The sequence below is a fragment of the Anabrus simplex genome, chromosome 1 (assembly GCF_040414725.1).
Source record: "Anabrus simplex isolate iqAnaSimp1 chromosome 1, ASM4041472v1, whole genome shotgun sequence".
NCBI classification, from domain to species: domain Eukaryota; kingdom Metazoa; phylum Arthropoda; class Insecta; order Orthoptera; family Tettigoniidae; genus Anabrus; species Anabrus simplex.
In genome coordinates, this window is record NC_090265.1 from 45,812,632 (window position 1) to 45,837,709 (window position 25,078).

The 25,078-nt window shown below is 39.7% G+C and overlaps 1 protein-coding gene across 1 annotated transcript in view; it reads right to left on the reverse strand.

The window, feature by feature from the left end:
* LOC136873803 (chaoptin) overlaps nucleotides 1–25,078 on the reverse strand; it is a 354,515-nt gene that overhangs the window by 285,339 nt on the left and 44,098 nt on the right. The window contains exon 3 of the mRNA XM_068227078.1: nucleotides 13,562–13,706. Within this exon, the coding sequence (XP_068083179.1) occupies nucleotides 13,562–13,706 (145 nt within the window). The remainder of the gene's footprint in view (nucleotides 1–13,561; nucleotides 13,707–25,078) is intronic.

Below are 25,078 nucleotides of genomic sequence, written 5' to 3' on the forward strand. Positions count from 1 at the left end.
AGACGCCCTTTCCACGTCGTGGGCGTGAATTTATTCGCTGTTGACGATTAAGATGATAGATACCATACCACCTGGATTACATTTCTTCTTCTTCTTAATTTGTTTGACTTACAGAGTCAAATTTCCCTCGGACTCAGCGAGGGATCCCACCTCTACCGCCGCAAGGGCGGTGCCCTGGTTCGGGGGATACAACTGGGGAGAATGACCATTACCTCGCCCAGGCGGCCTCTCCTGCTATGCTGAACAGGGGCCTTGTGGAGGGATGGTAAGATTGGATGGGACAGGCAAGGAAGAGGGAAGGAAGCGGCCGTGGCCTTAAGTTACGTACCATATCGACATTTGCCTGGAGGAGAAGTGGGAAACTTCGCAATACCACTTCCAGGATGGCTGAGGTGGGGATCGAACCCTCCTCTACTCAGTTGACCTCCCGAGGCTGAGTGGACCCCGTTCCAGCCCTCGTACCACTTTTCAAATGTCGTGGCAGAACCGGGAATCGAACCCGGGCCTTGGGGGGGTGGCAGCTAATCACGCTAACCAATACATCACAGAGGCGAACTGGACTACATTTACGAAATAAAAGCTTCAACCCAGGATCGACCCCTCGACCTCCTGCATGCTAACCCAAAACTCTATCCACAGAGACAGTTACCCTACATGTGGTTACAATGTTGCCAAATTGCCACTCTTCAACGTCTTTTTTTCTGTCGGATATCATAGCAGGACGAACTATTGTGAGATAATTTTTTTATTGCTGGCATGTGAGGAGACGTGCTGCGAAGTCCGAGCGCGCGAATTTCGGTTCAACCTGTATATTGGACATTCATATATAGATTGAGATGTATGTTAGCACAGTAAGCCCTATTCAGTGCTACCGGTGCCAACGGTACGGACATACCTCAGGCTGATGCTACTGTCTTTCGAGGCGAGGTACGTAGCTCTCAAGACCGTCCGAGAAAGGGTTATAGTTTTAAGAAACCCCGCTGTGCTAGCTGTGGGGAAGAGTATACAGCCGGCTACCGGGGCTGTACTACCTACTTATGCCTGCTCCAGCAACACCAGAAACCCCTTCCCTCATCAAAGAAAGGTGCAGCAGGACCTACCCCCAGATGAACCACCTGACTCCGGGAATATGTTCCGTTTGCGCTAATGGCAAACCTCAATACGCCACGTGATCCACAACCAGCTATTCCCTCCCCACCCACCTCCAGCCGCTTTCACGAACACAAATTTACCATCACTCCCTACAGCCACTACCCGTCTTAGGGAGCTAACTTGGCACCTGAATTTCAGCACCTGATTTTCCGGAGCTATCATCTTTGTCCCAATCCGTGTCGAGATTACGGATGGTGGAAGGCTTTACCTTCCAGTCCTCAATTGGCCAACATGGCCTTAGAGAAGATGGTTCTGCTTTGTTTTAATGTATTAATGCCTTGGAAGATGTATTCAAAACCCTCCATTGGGATAATAAAGGAATACAAATTTACGGGTTGTATTTGAACCACCTGCGTTTTGCCGATGACATTGTGCTCATATGTGAAAATCTAGATGAGCTAGAAAGCATGATCTAGCGATCTTTTCTGATTCCCTAGATACTGCTGAAAAACAAATTAACCAACTGAGAATCCAAGCAGCAAAAGCTGGACTCCAAATCTCTTTGAAAAAAACAGAGTTTATAACCAACATCAAGCCAGCTCCCAGAGAGCCCATTGTGTAACATGGAAAAGTCAAGCAGGTGGAAAAGTTTAAGTACTTAGGCGAGTGGATAGTACCTAACAACTCTGAGAAAGAAGCACTCATGTGCAGAATCAACAAGATGGAGGTGGCATATCAGCTGACTAGGAATGTCTAAAACAAAAATCAGTGTCCATCAACGCCAAGCTTAGGCATTATTGTTCAGTTTACGCCCGGAAGCACTGTACGCAACAGAATGCCTTGCAATGAACAGAAAAGGTCTGATGGAGAAGCTAGAAGCTAAAGAAAGAAAAATCCTGAGAAAGATTCTTGGACCAATCAAAGAAAATGGTGAGTACAGGTGACGACACAACAGCGATCTGTACCAGTATATGGAGAGGATAACGGACACGATTCGGAAAAGGAGGATTAATTTTTATGGCCATATAGCACGCATGAGCACACAGAGACAGACCAATAGGATCTTTTCCTATTTTCTTAACAAGAAAACCAAGGGACCCTGATTTATCGAAGTTGAAAAAGACCTTCAAGAAATAGGAATCACACTCGAAGACATCCAGAAACGTGCTCCTCTCCATAAAAAGGTCCAGGGATACAAGAGCTTCCTAGAAAGGCCAAAGTTGAAAACAGGCAAGCAGTGGACTGATGAAAGAAAGGAGGCTCACAGAACGAGAATGCGTGAGTACTGGGGAAGAATTAAAGCTCAAGGATGCAAACGGTTGAAATAACGTGGTCCACATCAGGCCGAAACGAAGAAAACAAAAATACTAAGCCGAGACAGCCAATCACTTAAAATGGTAAACCCATATACAGAAGCTGTCGATGAGTACATTTATCTAGGACACAAGATAAAACTTGGAAAGGACTCATACCTATTCTGCGAGGAATTTCTGCACGTTGGTTGACCAATCAAATGCAGATCGGTATTGATTGATTGATTGATTGATTGATTGATTGATTGATTGATTGATTGATTGATTGATTGATTGATTGATTGATTGATTGATTGATTGATTGATTGATTGATTGATTGATTGATTGATTGATTGATTGGTCAACGAACGTGCAGAAATTCCTCGCAGAGTAGGCATGAGTTGGATAGCATTCCGAAAACTAAGATTCATCCTGACCAACAAGGATGTTCCAGTTAACCTGAAGACCAAGATTTATAATACTTGAGTGGTGCCAGTTACTACTTACGGTCTGGAAACGATGACTCTGACGAAGGAAAGTGCTCTCAAGCTTCAGCGAACATAACGAGCCATGGAGCGACAGGTGCCAGGGATCAGCCTTAGGGATAAGATCCGTTCAGAAGACATCAGAAGAAGAACGAATGTAACAGACATCCTACAGAGAGTAGCAAGACTAAAATGGCAATGGCTAGGACACGTATCTGGACAAGACTAGAACGTGTGGACCTCTAGGATTGCTCACAGGAGACCCTGGGAACACAAGAGAGGCATTGGAAGACCCCAGAAGAGATGGCTCGATGACATAAAGCTGTTGGCTGGAACACGCTGGTTCCAAGTAGCTCAAGACCGAAGACGATGGAAGCATATAGAAGAGGCCTGTATCCAGCAGTGGATTAAAATACGCTAGAAAGGAAGAAGAAGAAGGAGAAGAGGAAAGAATGGTGGTGTTGATGGTGGGAGTGGTATCAACGGGAGGTGCCACTAGACAATCTTTCCCTCTTAACTCTAATCAGAAGTAGAAAAGCATGAGAACCGATCCGTTGACGATTGAGGGAAAGGGAACGACGATGAAAAACCCCATGGTATTTCAAAACTAATACCGATGGGGTCAGTTGAATGTAGGACTTGGCCAGGCAAGTTAGATAAGAAACATAAATGCGAGGAAACTGATTCAACTAAGTTGGATCACTGTCATATGCAAACTCAGCTAGACGCATTGTTGTCTCCAACGCACAATCCCAAGTTAAGGACGCTCTGAAAGTAAACCTCCTTAACCGTATATTGTGGTAAAATCTACGTCCTCATCCACAGGGAAATCCACTGTACAGTAGGATGATTATTTTAATAATAATAAATACATTCTAAATGATAATAAAAACGCCCACTGCGATGAAATTCACATCAATTCATAAAACATCCTGATGCTGCAGGAAATGATATTTACTCACTTTCTGGACAGCCTTTGAATAGTTAGAGACGAGGGTGACACGCATCTCCCTATTTGTTTACGCTGTACCTCTCATCCATCAAGTGAATTTGTTTGGATATGACGTTCCCAAGATCTCTCAGATAATTATTTGCAGATTACACGACGAAGTTACTGCTAAACAAGTTATGTCATAATCGGACTCAACGAACTCAGATTAACATGCCAACACATGCATGCTCTCTCCGCGATGGATGAATTAATAAATGGAATGAGTTTCATCAAAGTTGGGCGCTTCACTACTCTGCAGCAGCAGGTATATCCAATTACAATCCTCATTAGTAATATCCTCTCGTACGCCCCTTCTTTCTCAGTAATCCTATCCTTGTTGGGCTTTAAAAAGAATACACGCTTGTTTCATTTGAATTAATTGAAATGTTCTTTGAAACGCAATTATATGGACGACATTTAACAGCACTTAAACGACCGATTCTCCGTTCATTACCTAACATGTCTTTGTCTGTTCACTCCTATGGGTCTATGCAATATTACTGTCATACCATGTATAGAACATGATGAAAAATAACTTTCTTATCTTTATTTGTAATACAGAAATCGTAGAAAGTTAATCAAACATAGAGTTATGTCATATTAAAATTTGACTTTCTATCAAATAGTTGCAAGTCAAAACGTTCCAGGGTCCATTCTTACTTACATAACCAATTAATAAGAAAAATACTGTTAAAACTAAAAATCCATTAAAACTTCGAATACTCATTGTTTATAGGAGCAATTATAGCAATATACTAATTCTGGAATAAATTACACAAGTATGGTCGTCTCCGAAATACTCTCTTTACTGTTAAAAGTTTGTTAGTAGCACTTCCCAATGGGTTCCTTGAGCGACTTCGGGGTGTTATTAGTTAAGGATATGTATTCCTTTGCATAACCAGTTATGTTTCCAACAATGATCCGTATCATTATCTATGACAAACAGTTATGTATTATTAGCACTACAGATAGAAAACTTAATCACAATATCCAACACATGGAGCGAGAACAACACAATGGCAAAAGATCAGACAGGTTACAGTTGCAACATGGAACATACGTTATGGCTTGCTGTCAAAAAGTAAATGAATTTGAACTAAATTAATGTTAATAATCCATGATTAGGTCTGAACCAGTGTCAATCATGTTCATAGAGAACTATGTATAAATTGTTGAACTAAGTATATTTTCCCTCTTTTTCCTTCCAAATTGCTTCAGTAGAAAATATCTTATTATATTTCTTTCTAGAACTTATCTACTTATCTACCCCATCATTGTTCAGGTCGCAGCTGTATTTGCATACTAAATGTAAAGGTATCCCTTATGTATGTTGTACGTTGGTAGTAGAGTTTTGGTCTTCTCATCTGTATCCAATATTAGGTAGCCAAGATTATGTCGTAAGGGCAGCTAAGTTTGCACATCAAGTCACCTGCCGACAAGAACGTTGCAACTGCCATCTAGAATCAAAATTTAAAATTCTTTTAAATGGTTTGCAAGCCTGAGTAGTTATTTTTGTTACAGTATAGGCTCCGTGCGCTGATCGGAGAAATGCACCGCTGCGCTACGAGTGGTGAACATTGTAAGTTAATGCGTTTCACCACGCACGTATCTGCTGTCGTCTCACCGCGTGCTGCCATAGCCGCCTAAATAATAACAGTGGGATTTCAGAGTGTTTTATGCAACAACAATTGGCCACGTTATTACAAACTTGCAGAAAGTGGGCACATAATAAATTAACAAGAAAAACAGTTCAGAGGAAATAGCAGCAGAGTAATAACTGTAAATGTGATCAGAAGGAAACATTGGTTCACTAGATATCACACCATTTCACGATAGAGGCAAAGTAGTAATTTATGTATTAGTAGTGGTGATAACGAGATTAGTGTTCATGTACATATTCAACAATGCTGTCTTCAGTAAAATATCCTTGGACTATTTCTAATACGGTATCATGTTAGCGTAGGTTAATGCTGCTAGAGAGGCAATTAATTTTATATTTAAATATTAATTAATTTAAACATAACCATGTTTTATAAGGAAGGCCTTGGTAACAATCGTTATTATTTCATGAGGGCGAATGAAATTTGTTCCCATGAAATGTAAGCATATTTCAGCTGCTGTTTATTCATTTCGTTCAGGACATGTCACCTCGCATACTGATCGACCGTGTGAATGGTCTCGACCTCGCATCCCAAACTTAGGGGAAGAGAACTACAACAGGGGGAAGAGAGTAGAGGAAAAGCCTTCTGATAAAAGGCTCAGGCTTGATGTTGGACCTATTGAAATTCCTGATATTGAAACCGGATGAATATAAAAAGTTATGCATGAGAAGGAAAGTTCAGTATCACTTAAAGTTGACAATAAGTGATTATTTATATTGTGTCTCTGTATTTATAATATGATCAAGTCCACCTCTGTAATATAACGGTTGGCGCTACGGGCTGCCTTCCTCGGTGGCCCGGGCTTGAATCCTGACACTGCCAGAAACTTAAGATTGGCATGAGAGTCGGTATGTGGTAAAAACGGTGCATACAGCTCATTTCCATTAGGGGTGTGCTTGAAAAGAAATGTACCACCTCGGGACGAGGACATGAATTTACGCGTGTAAAAATACGTTATTTCTATGAGCTATTGATACTGCGTAATGAAGACCTATTTGTGTAATTATATGTGTCTACTGCCTTTCCAAATCCATTTCGTTAGGTTGTAACGGAATACTGCGAAATTTTACACTTTGGTCTATAGTACAGTACGGTACATTATTATTATTATTATTATTATTATTATTATTATTATTATTATTATTATTATTATTATTATTATTATTATTAGTATTATTATTATTATACTGGCTATATAATTAAGACTATGGCAATACAATAAAATGTGTATTTATTCTGATTTGTGTGCTCCAATAAGGATTACCTACTGCAGCTTGCTTTGCAAATAGAACATAAATAATAATAAATTGTTTTTAATTGTTAACCTATTTGTAAAATGGTCAAACTACATGTTGTAAAGAGTTATTTTGTAATGAATTAAAATGTATAAATCCCTAATTACTTCTTACAATTTACATTTCATGAGGTCGTGAAGAAAACTTTTGTATCACAGTATCTATTAATGCATCCAACAATAAGCATATAGTTCTGCCCGAACCTTATGCCATTAAAAGAATAATCAATTGAAGACAGCAATGTAAAATGATCCTTATTCTTCTTCTACTTATTCTCCGTCTTAATTTATTTAGTGGGTTTCGCTTTCGCGTTATCCCCAGCCAGTAGTCGTTTTATCGAGTAAAGCCAAAACTATGAAGGATGATATATTCATTGTAAGGGTGGGGGAATTATAAATTAGTTGAAAAAACATACTTAGGTATCATGTACTGTGTCAAAATAAAAACAAACCCAAGCTTGGGATAGTTAATGTACAGAGAAACAAGGTTCCACGCTTCATGCCAGTGTGATCCATCACGGCGACTATCTACGTCACAAACATGTTCGGATCAACACATATTGAATGTGTTCTTAGATTCTAATAATGCCTTTAGACAAAAACACAGAAAGGGATTCAACGACAGAGGGAAACTGTAAAATGATTGACTATATGTATGTGAACATCACACATATTCCAGCTTCTTATGATCAGCTGTTGATGAAGGTGGCCCTAAGTAGTTCTCGTACTTTCCACCCGCAGTAGCACATTGCTATACGCACGGAGCCTATGGAGACGCTGAGTGAACCGCTAAACGAATCTATATCCTTCAAAACTTCGACTACCCCTAGCGGGATTGAACCTGTGCACTTAAAATATTAGTGGAAATCTCTGCATGTGATTCACTGACACAATTCAAAGTCTCCATTACCATTTCGTAGATCCCTAAAGAGAATCACTTACAAATATCTCGAGCTGCGGTTTTATGGAGGAAAGTTTTATTTTCTATTTTGAACAGAGAAAGACTGTCTTTCACAATTTACACTACTTTCATATGAAGGGTATTTGGGACGTAGAGGGGAGTAATTCTCTTCCTTTTACCTTACTCTCTCTCTCCCGTCTGGCCTCGGGGCTAAGCAGGGTGCATCCAGGTCCCGTAATGCTTTAATCCTACAGGATTTCTTGAGTAATCAGAACCCGGGCTAGCACGTCTTAACTCCAAGCCATTTGTTCCACTACGAGAAAGAAGAGGAGAAAAGTAATAAGAGGCAGCAGAAATAGAGAAATAAATGTCTTAACTTTGAGGTTCTTTAAATCCAGGCCATCCATTTTTATTCACTAATGCTGATTGTTTTCCGTTCAGGCTGACTTTGTGGGAAGTTTGGTGAGATAGTAAAACATATTTATCATTTTACTAGATATGATATCTCAGCACTTGCTGAGGAACTCATGATGATCTCCATAACATTAAAACAACTAACGATACGTCGTCAGGGGAAACGAAGAACTCGCCATTCTCGTAATTGAAAAACATGTTGAGAAAAATATTTTACTTCTTCTATTAGCGCTCTCAAGCCGGTCGTAAGCCACGTGCAGATTTAGAAACATCGCCTCGCAAAGCGATGTGATTGGCTAACTTCAGCAGTTGGTAAAATGACAATGGCGTGAGATATCTAATTATTTTTCATTTATTTATCAGTGTGACCAACCCCCTAACCCTCAAATACCCGGTTAACGTTGTTCACGACCAGCCTGTATATACGATTAGGGGACCAAATGAAGAGCAGATTGAAAGAATAAAAAAAAGTTTCTTATTTTTTCTCTTCTTCCCTTCTCTCTTCCCTCTTTCTATTCCCTTTTCGCTCTTTGATTTTTATTTGCCTTTTCCTCCTTTCTCAGTTCTATTCTCACTCTTTGAATTTTTATTCTTACCATCTTTCCTTTCTTCATTTCTTGAGCGAGAGGGAAAGAACAGGTCTAGACATGGAATTGATTGAAAAAGAATTACAAATTACCTGAGATAATGAGCGAGTAATTGGATTATTTTTCACATTTATTTTAAATTTATTTTACATTGCACTGACAAAGACAGGTCATATGATGACGATGGGACAGGGCATGCTTAGGATTGGAAAAGAGGCGTGAATGGTCGTAATTAAGGTAAATCTTCTCTTTCGCCTGGTGTCAAAATGGGAAACTACGGAATACCATCTTCAGTGCTGCCGGCTGTGGGGTTCGAACTCAGTATCCCTAGAATGGAAGCTGACAGCTATGCGAGTCGAGACACGTAGCCGCTCGCTCGTTTTCTTATTTTTTCTCTTCTTTCTTTAATTTCTTATTTCTTCCTACCTTTATTTATACATTCCATCCTCACTTCCTCTTTCGTTCTTCATTTCTTTTATACCTATCCGTTCTTCGTTTTTCTTCCGTTCTCCCCTCTTTCTCCTCTATATCCTTTTCTGACCTTTCGTTCTTACTTTTCTTTAACTTACTTTTATAATTACTTACTTTCCTTCTTCATTCCTTTTATTCCTTCTTTGGTTTCTTCATCCTTTTTCTTTCTTTCCACTTTTTTTACTCCATTTTCCTTCGATATTTCTCATTCTTATTTTGTTATCTTCTCCTCTGCCCTCTTCCCTATTGTTCTTTTTCGCTTTTTGATTTTTATTTGCATTTCCGGGCTTTCTCTGCTTTCTTCTCACTCTTTGAATTTTTATTCTTATTACCTTTCTTTTCTTAACTTCTTGATATTATCAACTAAGTAAATACCAGATCGAAGAAGATCAGCTGTGCTCAGGCCAACTGCTAAATGAGAAATGTTCTTTGTTTATTTGGAAATGTATTTTCGTTTGTTCTTCGTATAATCACATAATCAAGAAAGTGCGTTTTAATGGAAATACATTTCTTAAACCGTATTCCGATGCCATGTGGTTCCAACAAAATAAAATAATGCTCCAATATCTAAAAGACAGTAATTGGATGTAATGATAATGTGTACATTTTATTTTCTTACACGAAGTTTGATATAGGGACAGATGGAAAAGAACGATACGCAAATAATTCTATCAAACTGACAGCACAAAGACAATAAATTATGCAACGTTAGGAACAGCTGCGACAACTGCGTCACCTTAGTGTTCTGCGAAGGTGGTTATTACTCTAATATTCAGTTAGTTCAGGTCCTTGCATGTTTGCATCTGAACTTCTAGCACTTTTACTTCATCAAACAAGTATCAGGAAATACTTAACATATTCACTTCACAGATCGTTTCTTCCTTCTTTCCCAAAACCCGATTTGCTTGCTGATAAATGTAATTTTTTGAAATACTTCAAAAATAATAATAATATAAATCACCGGGCGAGATGGCCGTGCGGTTAGTGGCATGCGGCTGTGAGGTTGCATCCGATAGATAGTGGGCTTGAATCCCAATGTCGGCAGCGCTGAAGATGGTTTTCCGTGGTTTCTCATTTTCCCACCACGCAAATGCTGGGGCTGTAGATTGATTAAAGCCATGGCCGATTCCTTCCAACTCCTAGCCTTTTCCTATCCCATGGTTGCCATTAGAAATATCTGTGTCGGTGCGACGTAAAGTCACAAGCAAAAAAAGTATATAAATCGCTGAACATACTGTCCTGCAGATATCGTTTGAAAAATGGAAGTAATGACAAACATCAAATAAGCACCACAAAAACTTCGGACGAAATACGGGGACATCGGGCGAGTAGAAAAATTTAAGTACCTGTGTGAGATGTTCATGAAAAACGGACTGGACAAGGAAGCACTTAGGGAACGAATACGCAAACTTGAAATAGCCTACCAAACGTCACGCACGACCTACAACAAAAATGCCCGCCTCAAAATACTAAGATAGGTCACAATGGAACGGTTCTGAAGCCAGTAGTTATGCATTCATTCGAAACCCTATCCATAAATGCCAATAAAGTGCCCCTCGAAGCTGGAGGAAAATAAGCGCAGAGTAATTATGGGTATCATGGAATACAACAACAGGAATGGCATCAACAAAAAAGAAAGATCCAATAAGCAAGTCTATAACAAATTAGAGAAAATTACGAACACGATCAACGAAAGACGGGCACTATTTTTACGGTCACCTCACACGAACGGATGGAAACAGTTTGACCAAACAGATCTATTTGATTCAAAACCTAAATCCACGATGCCTTGGTTTACAAACACCAAAGAAGACCTACAATAACTACAGATGAAACCGGAAGACGACTTTGACAGAGGTATTTTTCGAAAAAAGTATTACGACAAACGGGCTAAACCGAGACGAACAACCGGAGAGAAGACACTGTGTCCCTTGGACAGAGGAACGCAAGCAGGCCCATTCAGAAAGAATGAGGTAATTCATTCTTTGGCATCCCAACGTCAGCATTAAGAACAGTAATAAAGAATACGTCTTCGTCGTTGGGAGGATGTACAAGACGAAAGTAAAATACAGGAAACACGATAATTTGAAGATTTTATTATAATGGATTTATGGATCCCACAGCCTGGCGCCGTAAGAGGTAGGCGTATCAGTAGCGGTAACTTACAGCGGTTCGAAATATACATGTGGTAGGCTATATGGAGGTAAATAGACTGGATCAGTACTATCGTTACACTCGGCCGGCATTGCAGTGATACAAATTGCGGCGGCGGTACTAGAGCTGCTTGCACAATTGTTCGCATATAACTCCAGTCATTTCGACTATGAATCCTGTAGAAGTACAGGTAAATGCTGTACTAGTAACTGTAAAACCCCGAATGGATCTTTGTATAGTGTAATGTATATTCTGCATTAGAGAAGGAAAATTCTATACTCTCGTTCCTAAGATAATTAAAGATTAGATTATACACATCGTCGTCGAAGAAACAAAATCTCGTATGTCATAATGCTCTTCCTATCCATTATTTTCCTTAAGACTGGCCACGCCCCCAAGCAGTCCATCAGAACTATTTTCTTCGTTGACTTGCAGCCAAGGATAAAATTTAATTAAAAAATGCACTTATTAACAGCATACACCATCAATAATATTATTATATTTATACAAGCCTATAAACTTACTGACTCATGAACGTAGCGTACGTTACATTGAGCCTCTAATATATTAAAAATATAAATGAGTAAAATATTGCTGATTGTCACAGTTATTATAATAGTTAATAGAAAAATTAACAATCAATTAACAGTAATAATGGAATAAATGTATACACTAAATATCTAAACCAAGTGAAACGCCCTGCTACGGTTAAAATATTAAGATTTCTGCTTGAACATTTTGAAGGAGAACATTATGACCCGATGCTACATTTTAAATTTTTCATTGGTTAACCTTCAATGCAAAATTCACCACAGCGCTAATACATTATATTCCCGCGAACTGGACCTAATGTGGACTGAGAGGGTGTCGAGTTTCCGAAATGTCGAGTTTTACGCAATAAGGGGTGAGTTAGTCACAACTCATCATATTTTACTACACGTTAACTAATGAAAGTTCTAGTACAATTCAGGATAGGGAAAAGTACAACTTATCCTAAAACAATTGTTATGAATTAGAAAGAAACTTGAATAAAATACTGAAGAAATAACTATTTCTTTGTAGGAAAGAAAATGTGATGTTTCATTATCTATCGCACACATTTCGTCTTCGTGCAGCTTCGCCATGTAAGAGATGGAGAAACAAAACGTCCATAGTGTACCTATACTCTTCGCAGTGTTTAGGTGAAATTACAGTAGACTATTACTGTCTAGCTCTTAAAGGGGGGGGCCAACACCTTTGACTGACCAAAAATGCGATGTTTCAATTTATTTATTTAATTTAAAATTTCATTTTTCTCTTTATATCGGTGCAAGATGTTTGTTAATATCTCCAATACTTTCGGAGAACGTGAAGAAACGTGAAGACCTGTCACCCAAGCAAGCCCTTTATCGGTAAGTTTCTTGCTCTTTTCCTGTAACTTTTGTTTTTCAGAACTGTTTCTCTGATAACTGTGAAGGTTTATAAGATAGTAAGATAACATTTTGTAAGCGTGTCATTCCATAAGGAAATAAGAGGCTACACTAGAATTATTGAGTTATCTTCATTGGTTAAGTATTAAAAAAATCAAATGTAAGTTAATGAAAAAATGAGCGGTTTGAAAATAACTGCATGAAAAAATATTTATACTTGATGGACTTCACTGATAATAGGCTTTAACATTACTAATTATAATGACAAATAAACATAGAAAAATGTTCATGTGTTTGGAAATTATCAGATAAATGGAAAAAAGAGTGGCCATGGTACATTACCATTTTAAATAACTAATTATATATAATGGCATAGGTTTGTACGATTTCTAAATAGGTGCGTATGATTAAGGAATAATGTGTTTGCCATACTAAGTTCCCTTCAAGTACTAATTTCCAGCGTTGCGGAAAAAGAATATACACTCCATTTTTTTATGTTGAAAGGTGTCGGAACCCCTTAACTGATTCAAGGGTAATGTGCTGCATATCCAGCGAAAATCATTTATCAGTTAAAAAAAGGTGGAATAATAGTGCTTGTCAACTTGTCGTGTTATACGGAATCTCGAGTACTCGGAAGTTGAGTTAGCGGGGTTACAATTCTGAGGATTGTTTGATCATTAGGGTAGGAATCATCTTAATTTCAAAAAGATGCAGTGAGAAGTTTGTCTACCGAAGGGTTGTAACGACGGACCAGTAAGTATACATCTTGCTAACAAGGAGACAGAGTTAAAGAAGATGACTTTACTCACGCGAACGTTCGCTCCCCCACGTACTGAATGCGGTTGCTCATGAGACGTAAGGACTCGATCTGAGCGTTTCCTACCGCCTCGTTGTCCAGTGCCTCCAGCCCGGAGTTGACCACGTCCATGTGGGCCACCTGGCTGTTGGGTAGTTCTGTGGAACGAAATACATACACTCATTTAGAAACAAAGTCAAAATTTTACTGGAATATTTTGAAAGAACATGAAATAAGTTCTCTGAGGAATTAATACAATTTATGGTAAGATATACACAAATGTACGCTATTAATTTTTTCCTTTATTGACTTAGGTACCAGACCAAACAGCCAGCTAAAAAGACAATGGAATACAAAACATAAACAGTAAATACAGTATACACTTAGAATGCATACATGCGTATGAATATTCCATAATACTGTACTTGGATTACGTTGTATTAATAGCTCTGAGTCCTTACGGAATACTCAAACACAGAGAGAGAGGGAGAGAGAGAGAGAGAGAGAAAGAAGAAATTTAAACACTGTAACTGTAGTACGTTTAGTTACTTTGCCCAAAGTTGTAGCACGGTAAACTTTATAGTCTTAAATCGGTGTCTTTCAAGAATATGGCGATTGCATTATACTCCTCCGGTTGCTGGGACGATAAAATGCACTGTATGCTGAGTGGTAGTTGGAAGGTGAATGAAAGTAAAGTTGTTACTACATTTTTGCTGCACATTATAATGACGGCACGAGAAAAAATGTGCTTGAGGTCGGCGATTGCTTGGCGGTCACAGGAACAGTAAGGCGAGTTTTAAAATCCTATCCGGCAGTAATGGTTTGCAAAACTGTCGTGATTGAATCTCATGCGAATAAGAGAAATGACATAAAAGCGACAAACATTCCATTTGGAGAACCAAGGTGAGTGAGGAGTGTATGGTTGTACTGCAGCGTATTGTTTTCCCCGTTGCCCTTTCTTCTTCAATTTGAGTTCGGGAACGCTGCTTGATACAACAGTGACATGTCAGTTATTCAGTGAGAATATGCAAATAGAGAGGATGGACTTCAGTAGCGAATGAAGTATGAAACTATTTGTTTTATTTCTTATTCTTCTTCCACACTTTTCCCAAACACTGGCGAGATCGCGGGTGTAAACTCTGATGTACTCATATACTTCGCCCTGTTTTACGGAGGGATGCCCTTCTTGACATCGACGCTGTGTGGAGGGATATAGTCACTGTAGGGTGTTTGAGTGGTAGTTTGATGTGTTATATGCATACGGAGATGTGTGAATTGTTGGGCCAGGGGAAAAACCAGGAGAGTCAATATTTGTACAACTTGAGGAAAAGCAAGTTTTGTGCTTGACTTCCCTAGTTCTTTCTCCTAATAGCGAAACTTTGAGTGCTAATTTCGCCTGACTCGCCTGCTTGTTTTCCATTTCCGACCTCTCAATAGATGCGAATGATCACTCTGAAGCGGATTGTAACAATATCTCAATTTCGATGAAAAAGTGACTTACCTGGTTTTTGCCCCCGACCCTTCAATTGAGACAAAGATAAACACCCAGTCCCTCTGAAAGAGGAATTAACGTGACACGGCCAAAGTCCCAGATCAGCTAGGAATTGAACTCGGAACCCAGGGCGGTGGCCATTCAGTAAAGGGCTTGGAGAGATTAAAATATCGACGGTGTGCGAGAAACGCCTCGTATCCCACAACGTCGTTCCTATCCATTATTTTCCCTAAGACTGGTCACGCCTCCCAGACACACGGTGATATGCAGTCTATCGGAACAATTTTCCTTGCGTTCATTTTCCTATGCCGACATGTCAAATTCAAAAAATAGTTCCAAAGCAATCCACTGACTAAAATTCAAAAAGACGACGTTGAACAATGATTATGAACATAAAACAGTCAGTTTATTCGGGCAGCAATGCCCCACCTTCCCAGAAGGATCTCCTCCGTAAAATCAGACCTAGAAGAACTACAGATCCCATTAGAGACCACAAAGAACGGGCCATAGGCCTAGTACCGACAGGGAATCTTCCCACAGTGTCTTACAAGCAAGAAAAGTCCAGTAACCCCCATACGTAAGTGGAAGGATGGAAGGAAGCAGGCGCACAGTCTGAAAATTAAAGCGTTCTGAGCCAAGAAAAAATCAGAAGACCATAGCTAAGAGTTAATAAGAGCCCCGTGGTCCCTAGTAGGATAAACGAACTGAAAAAATAAAATAGCAATAACAACAAGAACCTTAATAATAAAATAAATTGATATCAATAAATTAACAGTACCACTGATAATTAAGTTGAGATAAAACTGTATAAGCCTTCATTAGATCGAATATGTCAGTGGTCTCTTTGTTGTATGAAGGCATGTAAATCCATGGTCACATATTTAAAATCAAATATCATTTTGCATCATGGCCCAAGTATAACAGGAACAGGTGAAAAACAGTCAGACATTGAAAAATGTGCAGGTAATCACCAATTCAGTGTCCGTCATTTATGAACTTTTACTTTTCACTTCTTAAACGTTTGGTACCGGGAGGGTATCTATAAAAGACTGCTGCAGGTAATTTATTCCAGTTCCTTATGGTCCTGTTTACGAAGGAAAAGTTTTCCACATCCGTATTCTGGTTCATGGTCCTAATTTTATAGTTGATAAGTACGAGAGATGTTCCAACCTATTTCTAACACTACTCCAGGTATCCCTTCCCGTGTAGCTCTTACAAAGACTACACTTTTCCAATTAATGGTATTTCTCTTATTCCCATTTACAAAACCGCTCTCATTTGAACGAATTATAGGGAATTTATTAAACCAACTCTATACGGCTCCCAGCACGATCCATATTCGAGAGTTAAGACCAGATGAGGTAGGCTATTACCTTATTAACATTTTTACACAATACTCCAAGTGGTAAATATATTTATCAGCAACTTATAAAGGGTTAAAAGCCTATGAGTTGGAAGAAAACTGCTGCCTATGTATTAGCCTAAAGATACTGGAGAGACACGTGGTCAACATAATGGTTTATTCAGACATATTGTTCGATTATATCGACCACAATTAAATAGAACATTTCTACGTTATGTTAATGATCAAGTATTCAAAATTAGTGGGTTGCGCAGTGATCGTGGTTGTGATAACGAATAGAAACTTCTTTTAATGGGTGTAATGAAACTGTATCATGAATTTTATACCGTTGTGGAACATTTTAACAGGGCCAACTGTGCAGTGCATCGGAGTAAATAGGAAACAACATTACTTTACTCTGCCGCAATAGTAAACAACAAAACACATGGTGGTTACAAAATAAACTGACCAATTACTGAACATACAAGTAAAATTCAATTTGGGTGGAAATATATAGAACGTGAATAAATCTAGGCTTGTATACTGCACAAATAAGTCTGGTTCTGCCCTCTAATTTACATCAGCGTTACAGACATTTACCAGTATCTATGGTATGTCAACTTCTGTTCACTGATATTAGTATTTACATAGCAGTAAATGTTCATACTCATGGTTCATTAGGTCTATTTATCTCAACATGTAACTCACTACCAAAGTTATCTGCATAGTAAAGATCACTTACTGACAATATATAAAACCGCTATATCTAGAATACTGCTTATTGACAGATTGTGCTGAAACATAACTTGCTTTTATAACTAATATAATATCCGTTCCTTGTCAGTCTTATCTGTACAAATATTCCTTTATTTTGTCAGCTATTTTTTATTCCATACATTTCTTATAACCTTCTTCCTCTCCTTGTACTTTCTCTTATCATCTGTTCAATGGAGTATGGTACTCCGACTTCCTATGGCTCAATGTGTTTCGCTTGGACCATTTATTTTTGTTGCCATTGATGCTTTCACGGCCCGTACTTATAGACATGGTATTTTTCTTGTCTTAATGCGTTTACCGCTCGTTAAACTCAGCGAGGAATCCCACCTCTGACTTCTCTAGGGAAATGTCCTGGAGCGTGAGACTTTGGTTCGGGGGACACAACCGGAGAAGAGGGCCAGTTCCTCGGCTAGATGGCCTCACCTATTATGCTGAACAGGGGCCTCCTGGGGGATGGGAGGTTTGGAAGTGATAGACAAGGAAGAGGGAAGGAGGCAGCCGTGACTTTAAGCCAGGTACCATCCCGGCATTTTCCTGGAGGAGAAGTGGATGAACCGCATCAATCCACTTCGAAGATGGCTAAAGTAGGAATCGAAATCCCTCTACTCAGTTGACCTCCCGAGGCTGAGTGGACCCCGTTCCAGCCCTCGCTCCACTTTTCATATTCCGTGGCAGAGCCGGAAATCAAACCCGGCCCTCCGACGGTAGCAGCTACTCACATCAACCACTACACCACAGAGGCGGACCCAATCGTAATATTTCCTTATTTTTATTTCTGTCCTCAGTATTCACAGCAGCCGTCAAAATGTTCGAATGCATGAGCTCTTCCCCAGTCAAGTATTCACTGTCGATAATTCACAATCATAGTGCCTCATGGGATGGTACGTCAAACGATGGAAAAATGCTATGAGCATAATATAGATCTACATATGTTGGTTGAAGAATTTAGACAAGCATTTGACAGTATATACAAGGATAAGCTATATGAATGCATGGAGACAATAGGAATGCCGTAGAAACTTATTAGGATGTTCAGAATCACTTTAGGAGAAGTAAGGGCAAAGGTGATGGTGGATGGAAGAATTGGAAATGAGTTTACTCTTAATCCAGGAGTCAGACAAGGTGATGCACTCTCAGCTACTTTATTTAATCTGGCAATTAACCAAGTCCTTGAAAAAATAATGGATACCGGAAATATTGTATATAAATCTAAACAAATTTGTGGGTATGCAGATGATGTAGTGTTAATGGCCAGGAATGATATATATTTCGAGGAAATATTTCTTGAATTGGAGGAAGCAGGAAAACGGATGGGATTGGAGGTGAATGACAGTAAATCCAAGTATATGCATGTGACTGTTATAGAGGGCAGAATAAGTCAACACAGTCTGACAATAAATAGGCACAATTTTGATAATGTACGAAGTTTTGAGTATTTGGGAACCATGTTGACAAACAATAATAGAATAAGTGAGGAGATACATCGTAGAATAATAGCTGGAAACAGGGCCTATCATGCAAATATTACATTATTTAAATCTCGTCTATTGTATAAATCTACAAAATTTAAAAAATTTAAGACCCTTATTAGACCTGTAGTGACATGTGGCTCAGAAGCCTGGAACCTTTTAGTTGATGATGCAAATAAATTAAGAATATTTGAAAGAAATATTATTAGACGAATATATGGCCCAATTCAAGACTAGAATGGTTGGAGGATAAGGACGAATGCTGAAATACAGAACATATTAGACCAGGAGGATATAGTTAGCTTTATTAAGGCACAGAGATTGCGATGGCTTGGCCTTGTGGAAATAATGGAGGAAGATCGAATGCCAAGAAAAGTAGTTAAATCCCGAGTAGATAAAAGACGGCGACAAGGAAGGCCCCGTAATAGATGGAGCGATGAAGTTGAAGCCGACTTGAGGGCAATGAACATCCGCCCATGGAGACCAGCCGCTCAGGATAGAAGTAGATGGCGGACTATCGTAGAAGAGGCCAAGGCTCACACAGGGCTGTAGCGCCGGATAAGTAAGTAAGTGCCTCATGGGAAAGATTCCGTAGCGTAATCGATAGTACTATTAGCTACCGTTCTCGGATGCCTGCGTTCGATTCCCGGTATTGTCATAAATTTAAGAATGGCAGGAGGGCAGTTATGTCTTTAAATAGGAACATGCAGTTTTTTTTTGTTTTTTTTTGCTACGGGCTTTACGTCGCGCCGACACAGATAGGTCTTATGGCGACGATGAACATGCAGTTCAGCTCCAACGAGGCTATACCTGAAGACAGCTGCACAACCTCAGGATGGGGTAGATTATGACATTGGCCAGTCTCCACATGGTATCTCTGCTTTTCTAGATAATCTTAAAGTTGATCATTACGAGTAAGAGAGATAAATTTTATTAACTAATAAACTTTTCTAACATTATCTCGAAACAATGAGTGTATACAATTCTGGTGAGAACAAAAGCGCGCAAAGGTTATCACTTCTACATCGCAAAAAATATTTTCCTGAGACTATTTTAGTGAAATGTGTTCCATGCAAAGTATAATGTCGAAAACTAACTACAATTAAATATACAAGTTATGGACATTTGTTGTCTCCTGTTTATAGTTATGTTTCTACGTGTGAGTCATCCTTGGTATCCAGCAAACCTCCGCAAGTACCTACTAAACACTCTAGCTTAAGCAAGTTGCTTTACGTCGCACCAACACAGATAGGTCTTACGGCGACGATGGACAGGAAAGGGCTAGAATTGGGAAGGAAGCGGCCTTGGTCTTAATTAAGGTACAGCCCCAGCATTTTCCTGGTGTGAAAATGGTAAACCACGGAAAACCATCTTCAGGGCTGCTGACAGTGGGATACGAACCCACTCCCTCCCGAATACCGGATACTGGCCGCAAGTAAGCGATTGCAGCTATCGAGCTCGGTACTCTTAAAAAAGGCTGATGATTGCCTAAGATAATTTAGGGTTTCGGTATTTTGCAACATCATAAAAATGTACATGTTACTGCGGCTATATCCTGTCTGTTAAATGAGGTAATTATCCACAGCTAAATTTCATCGAATTCCGTTGGATAAAGCTTAAACTAACTGAACTCACTTCAGTGGCACCTACGTTGCTACTCTCATTCGAGGTGTAACCGAGGATTGTGCAGCTAGCATATAAACGGATATTACCTGAAATTCGTTTTGAGTCCTTCCACGCGAGTTTCATAAATGAAGCCATTTGCATATAGTAAGAACTACACATATGACTGTAAGGCATTCACGGCCATAATGATATATTCAGAAAAAAATATTTATTAGCGTAATAGTTTCAGTTCTGGTGGGCGTGCAGTTAAGGGACCGTGCGTGAAATTTCAACTTGTCAAGGAATTTCAATCATGGACTTAGGGTATGTGTTTACTTAGCCTAGTCACGTTAACTGAGCAGATGTGCCATTTGAGAAGCAGTGAACTTCGAAGAAAGCCAAGGAATATGGACGAGGAGGCCAGTACATTGATCACAGAACACTCCAATATCTGCAGTCCATTTGGCTGGACAATAGTTCAAGGCACTTAATGGGCTGAATATATCGAACGGGGCGTGGGTTACAACTATTAGTGAATTTCACTTCACGAGGTAAGTCCACATTCTGAAACCTACAGAAAAGCTTCAGTAAGAATACAATGTTTTTTTCAGGATCACTCACAGGTTCTCATTTGCCTCAACGATCACTTCGTTATATCGGATAAAAAGCAAAAGTACCATGGCACATACAGCTCATTAAAGCCCTCTCAGCAGCAGCCCTTCGCTTGTCATGAAGACTGCTATCCAGCCAGATGGCATGCAGTTATATAGTCAGTGTAACCACATAGTCAACCGTATGGTTTTCCCTTTGTGATTATATCTCCTGCCACTCGCATCATACAGCACCTTATCTGAGACCGCCCAGTCCGAAATAAAATTCCTTGAGTGGCCGTGAATTGAATCCAAGGGCCTCTACGTACACATCGATTAATGCGAATATTGTACGATATATGGTCAAATGGATTAAACAAAACATACACTAATGAGCAGTTAAATTATAGTTACCTGGCTAATAGAGTGTATCACCTCCTTTCGTCCCAGTGACAGTGGCGATGAAAGTGAGACATGAAGTCCAGAAGGTGCTGCGAGAATTGAAGGGCAATACTGATCCTTGCATAACCTCCTAACATGCTTGGATATTGTTCGGAGCAGGGCCCAGGGCGCACACCTACCTCTTGGCAGCATCCCCAATGAGAACTATAGGATTAAATTAGGGTGACCTCGAGTGCCAGGCATAGTTATTGCAGTTTACTCGTTAACGACTGTCACACTTTTCAAGCCTAGCTGGCCGGCTGTGTTTACATTCGTTGAATGCGGAGTGTCTGGATTTCCCCGACTAGATACACAGCGTTGTCAACTCCGTTTCAGCTATACAGCTAGTGACAGCGAGGAGCGACACTTGACAGAACGGCGTGCAGCCGTGCAACACTGGAGACTTGACAAGCGAGCCGGCCCCAGAACCGGCACACTTTTGAAGAACTTCACGTGGACTTTCACAGACGAAGCAAGCATGCTATTGGTAACAACTGAGGCGACTGTAGACAGTCATAAGTCTGATTACTCTCGGGTGTGGTACTGCTTAATGTTAGAGTCACCGGCCGTTAACGAGGAAATTGAGAGAACTATGAGAATACTCATGTCCTTAGAGTGTTCATGCAACCAATCCTGGAAAAATACGTCTGCGCATTGACTTGCTATAGGTACAGGTCTCTCTCGCAGTTTGCTGCAGGATAACAAATGGGTAGGCGAATGAAACGGTGCAAAGTGTCGAGTTTGCGTGTATGGATCCCCGATGCACAGACACAAGAGTGTGCAACTGTCTCCCCATTTCAGGCGGGAAGACTCGTGCAATTGTTGCTTGCCTTCTCCGGTTCTGTCTAATTGTTCTGCTAGTTCAGTACCTGCTAATTTTACAGTAGATTTCAGTGTTCTTTGACGTTGCCGGAATGGCTTACTGTACTGATTAAAATAATATCGATTCTGTACAAGATAGCTGTTAATTTCCTTGTTTGTGAATGGTCAGCTCAAAGGGCTGCAGAGACAGAGTGGAAGCAAGTTATTGTTTTCAGTTTCTAAGGAACAAGTATGAGCTAGGAAAAACGAAATGAAAATTCACAGCCTGTTTCCAGTCACTCGACCAGGTCAGAAATGGAATGGATGAAGGCCCCATCTAGCGGCGAGGATAGGCATTGTGCCGGCTGTCGAAGCTTGTAGCACTCCTCTGGAGTAATGATTACTGACAGGTGAAACGAAATGATACTGGAGAGTGTTGCTGAAATGAAAGATGCCAAGGGAAATCGGAGTATTCAGAGAAAAAACTGTCCCGCCTCCGCTTTCTTCAGCAAAAATCTCACATGGAGTGATTAGAATTTTAACCACGGGACTCAGTAGTGAGAGACCGGCGCGCTGCCGCCTGAGCCGCGGAGGCATCAGGGACAATGAAATCAGCCCTGAAAAATGAAATAAAACGCCTTCTGTCGTAGTTTCACCGTTGCACAATGAATACCAGTTGAAGAGGAATAAGAAAGAAGAAGCGGAAGAAGCGGAAGAAGAAGAGCGGTTGTGGGCCTAACTAGGTTCCAAACCATCTTGGTTCCTATGCGAGTTCCATCTCCTAATTTTTCTAAGTATGTTTAATTACGAAACAGTGACCTAAACTCTCCTTCCAAATACCTGACCAGTACTTTTCTTACCTCTAGAATTATTTATTTATTTATTTATTTATTTATTTATTTATTTATTTATTTATTTATTTATTTATTTATTTATTTATTTATTTTATTTCGTGTCAGAATGTTGAATAAAACCTTATATATATAAGGTATTATATACAAACAAAACAAAGTACATCTGATATCGCAAATAGGTTTCACACAATGTCTGCCCAGAAATGGGCAACAGCATTTCCCTCTTCAGTGGCTTGAATCAAGTCTTGAAATGTACAACGAACAGGGCAGGACTGACAGTCATAAATGTTTTGGGTGGTTTGTTGCTCTCCGAAGTCATAGAAGTCCGACTGATCTTTCAAATAACCCCATTTTTTAGGTTATCCTCAAACCTTCCAGGTTGTTCATTCCAAATGATGACCAGGCGGTTGAGATTCAGAAGGCACCATCCAGTCAGAAAGATGCTCCATTCTTGCTCGCCACATATCACAATGCGCTATTCTTGTTGGTTTATCCAGAGCCTTGGAGACATTGAAGAAACGTTTCCTGGACTTTAGACTTCAAGGTGGAGGTCGATGCACAAATAATGGGTGGGTGTTTGTAAGATCCACCATCGATCTCTCTTGCCTTGCAAAAACTTGTTGCCGAATGTCTGGAGAAGCAGTACCAGCCAAGCAGTAAAGTTTGTCAGTGGGAGTAGGTTTCATACATCCAGTAACTATTCTGCATATTTCATTAAGGGTTGTATCCACCCGCTTCGTATGGGCTGAGCTGAACCAGACAGGACATGCATACTCAGCCTCAGAGAAACTGACAGCAAGAGCTGAGGTTCTTAACAGTTGGACGGGCTTCTAGAATGATAATACATACTGACATATTACAGTAGATGCTTTGGGCTGGAAAAGCAAGTTTTGGTAAATTATGACCTCCGCAGAATAAGGACTTAACCAACAAGTCAGCAATTTTTCAGAAAGGAGGAAAATTATTTTTGGGGTTTATTCATGGTACACACTATTGAGCCACTTTCATATGCAAATGCATAAATGAGTTCATCTATTAAAACAATATTTTTTTATTCTAACTAGTGATTGTATGGAAAATAATTTGCAAGTATATGTTACGTTTGTATATAAGAGAAGAGAAATCCTGTGCATGCACTTGGATTGGTATAATAATACAAATATCAATAATAATGTCAAGAAAATACTTTTATATATATAAGTGAGGTTTCGTCTATGGCCTTTATTTAAATGATCATTACACCTGATGACGAGCCAACACAAGCACAGCCCACCATCTTGACTGATGTTCCATCCATACAACACGGAGGAGAAAGTTCTGCTGGCTGTAAACCATTATGTAGTTCAAATGTGAGACATACGAAGACACCACAGCATAGAGATGTGATGATACACCGTATTTCTACTGTAATCTCACTCTTCAATAATTTGTTGACTACATCCGTATTCCCGGGATTTCCTCAATTATCGCTGATATCCAGAAATCACTCACTCAGAGCTAATCTTGGTACAGCTCCTCTATACAGTGTTTCTTATGTTGCTTTGTAACACTCCGTCTGACGAGATGAAGAACAATTTCAATGTCACTTGGATGCCATTAAGTTCATAATTAGTGTACCATATGCAATCTTTACTTCTTGAAAACTCATATGTACATACACTAGAACGTGTAAAAGACTTGTTAAACCAACACTCACACATCTTTATCAAAATATAATCCCACCTGCGGTGGCAATAGTTGCCAAGTTCAAAGTGGACATCTTAAGACGTAGACTTTCACGGTCACAAAATGACATTATAATATATAATTTTGAGAATGCTAGGTCGTGTAATACAGTGGAACCTCGGGAGATAAATTATCGAAATTTCAAAATACAGAGAATACCGTTTTTGAGCCTGTGTATATATTTTTTTGCTATTTGCTTTACGTACCACCGACACAGATAGGTCTTACGGCGACGATGGGACAGGGAAGGGCTAGGAGTGGGAAGGAAGCGGCCGTGGCCTTAATTAAGGTATAGCCCCAGCATTTGCCTGGTGTGAAAATGGGAAACCACGGAAAACCATCTTCAGGGCTGCCGACAGTGGGGTTCGAACCTACTATCTCCCGAATACTGGATACTGGCCGCACTTAAGCTACTGCAGCTATCGAGCTCGGTA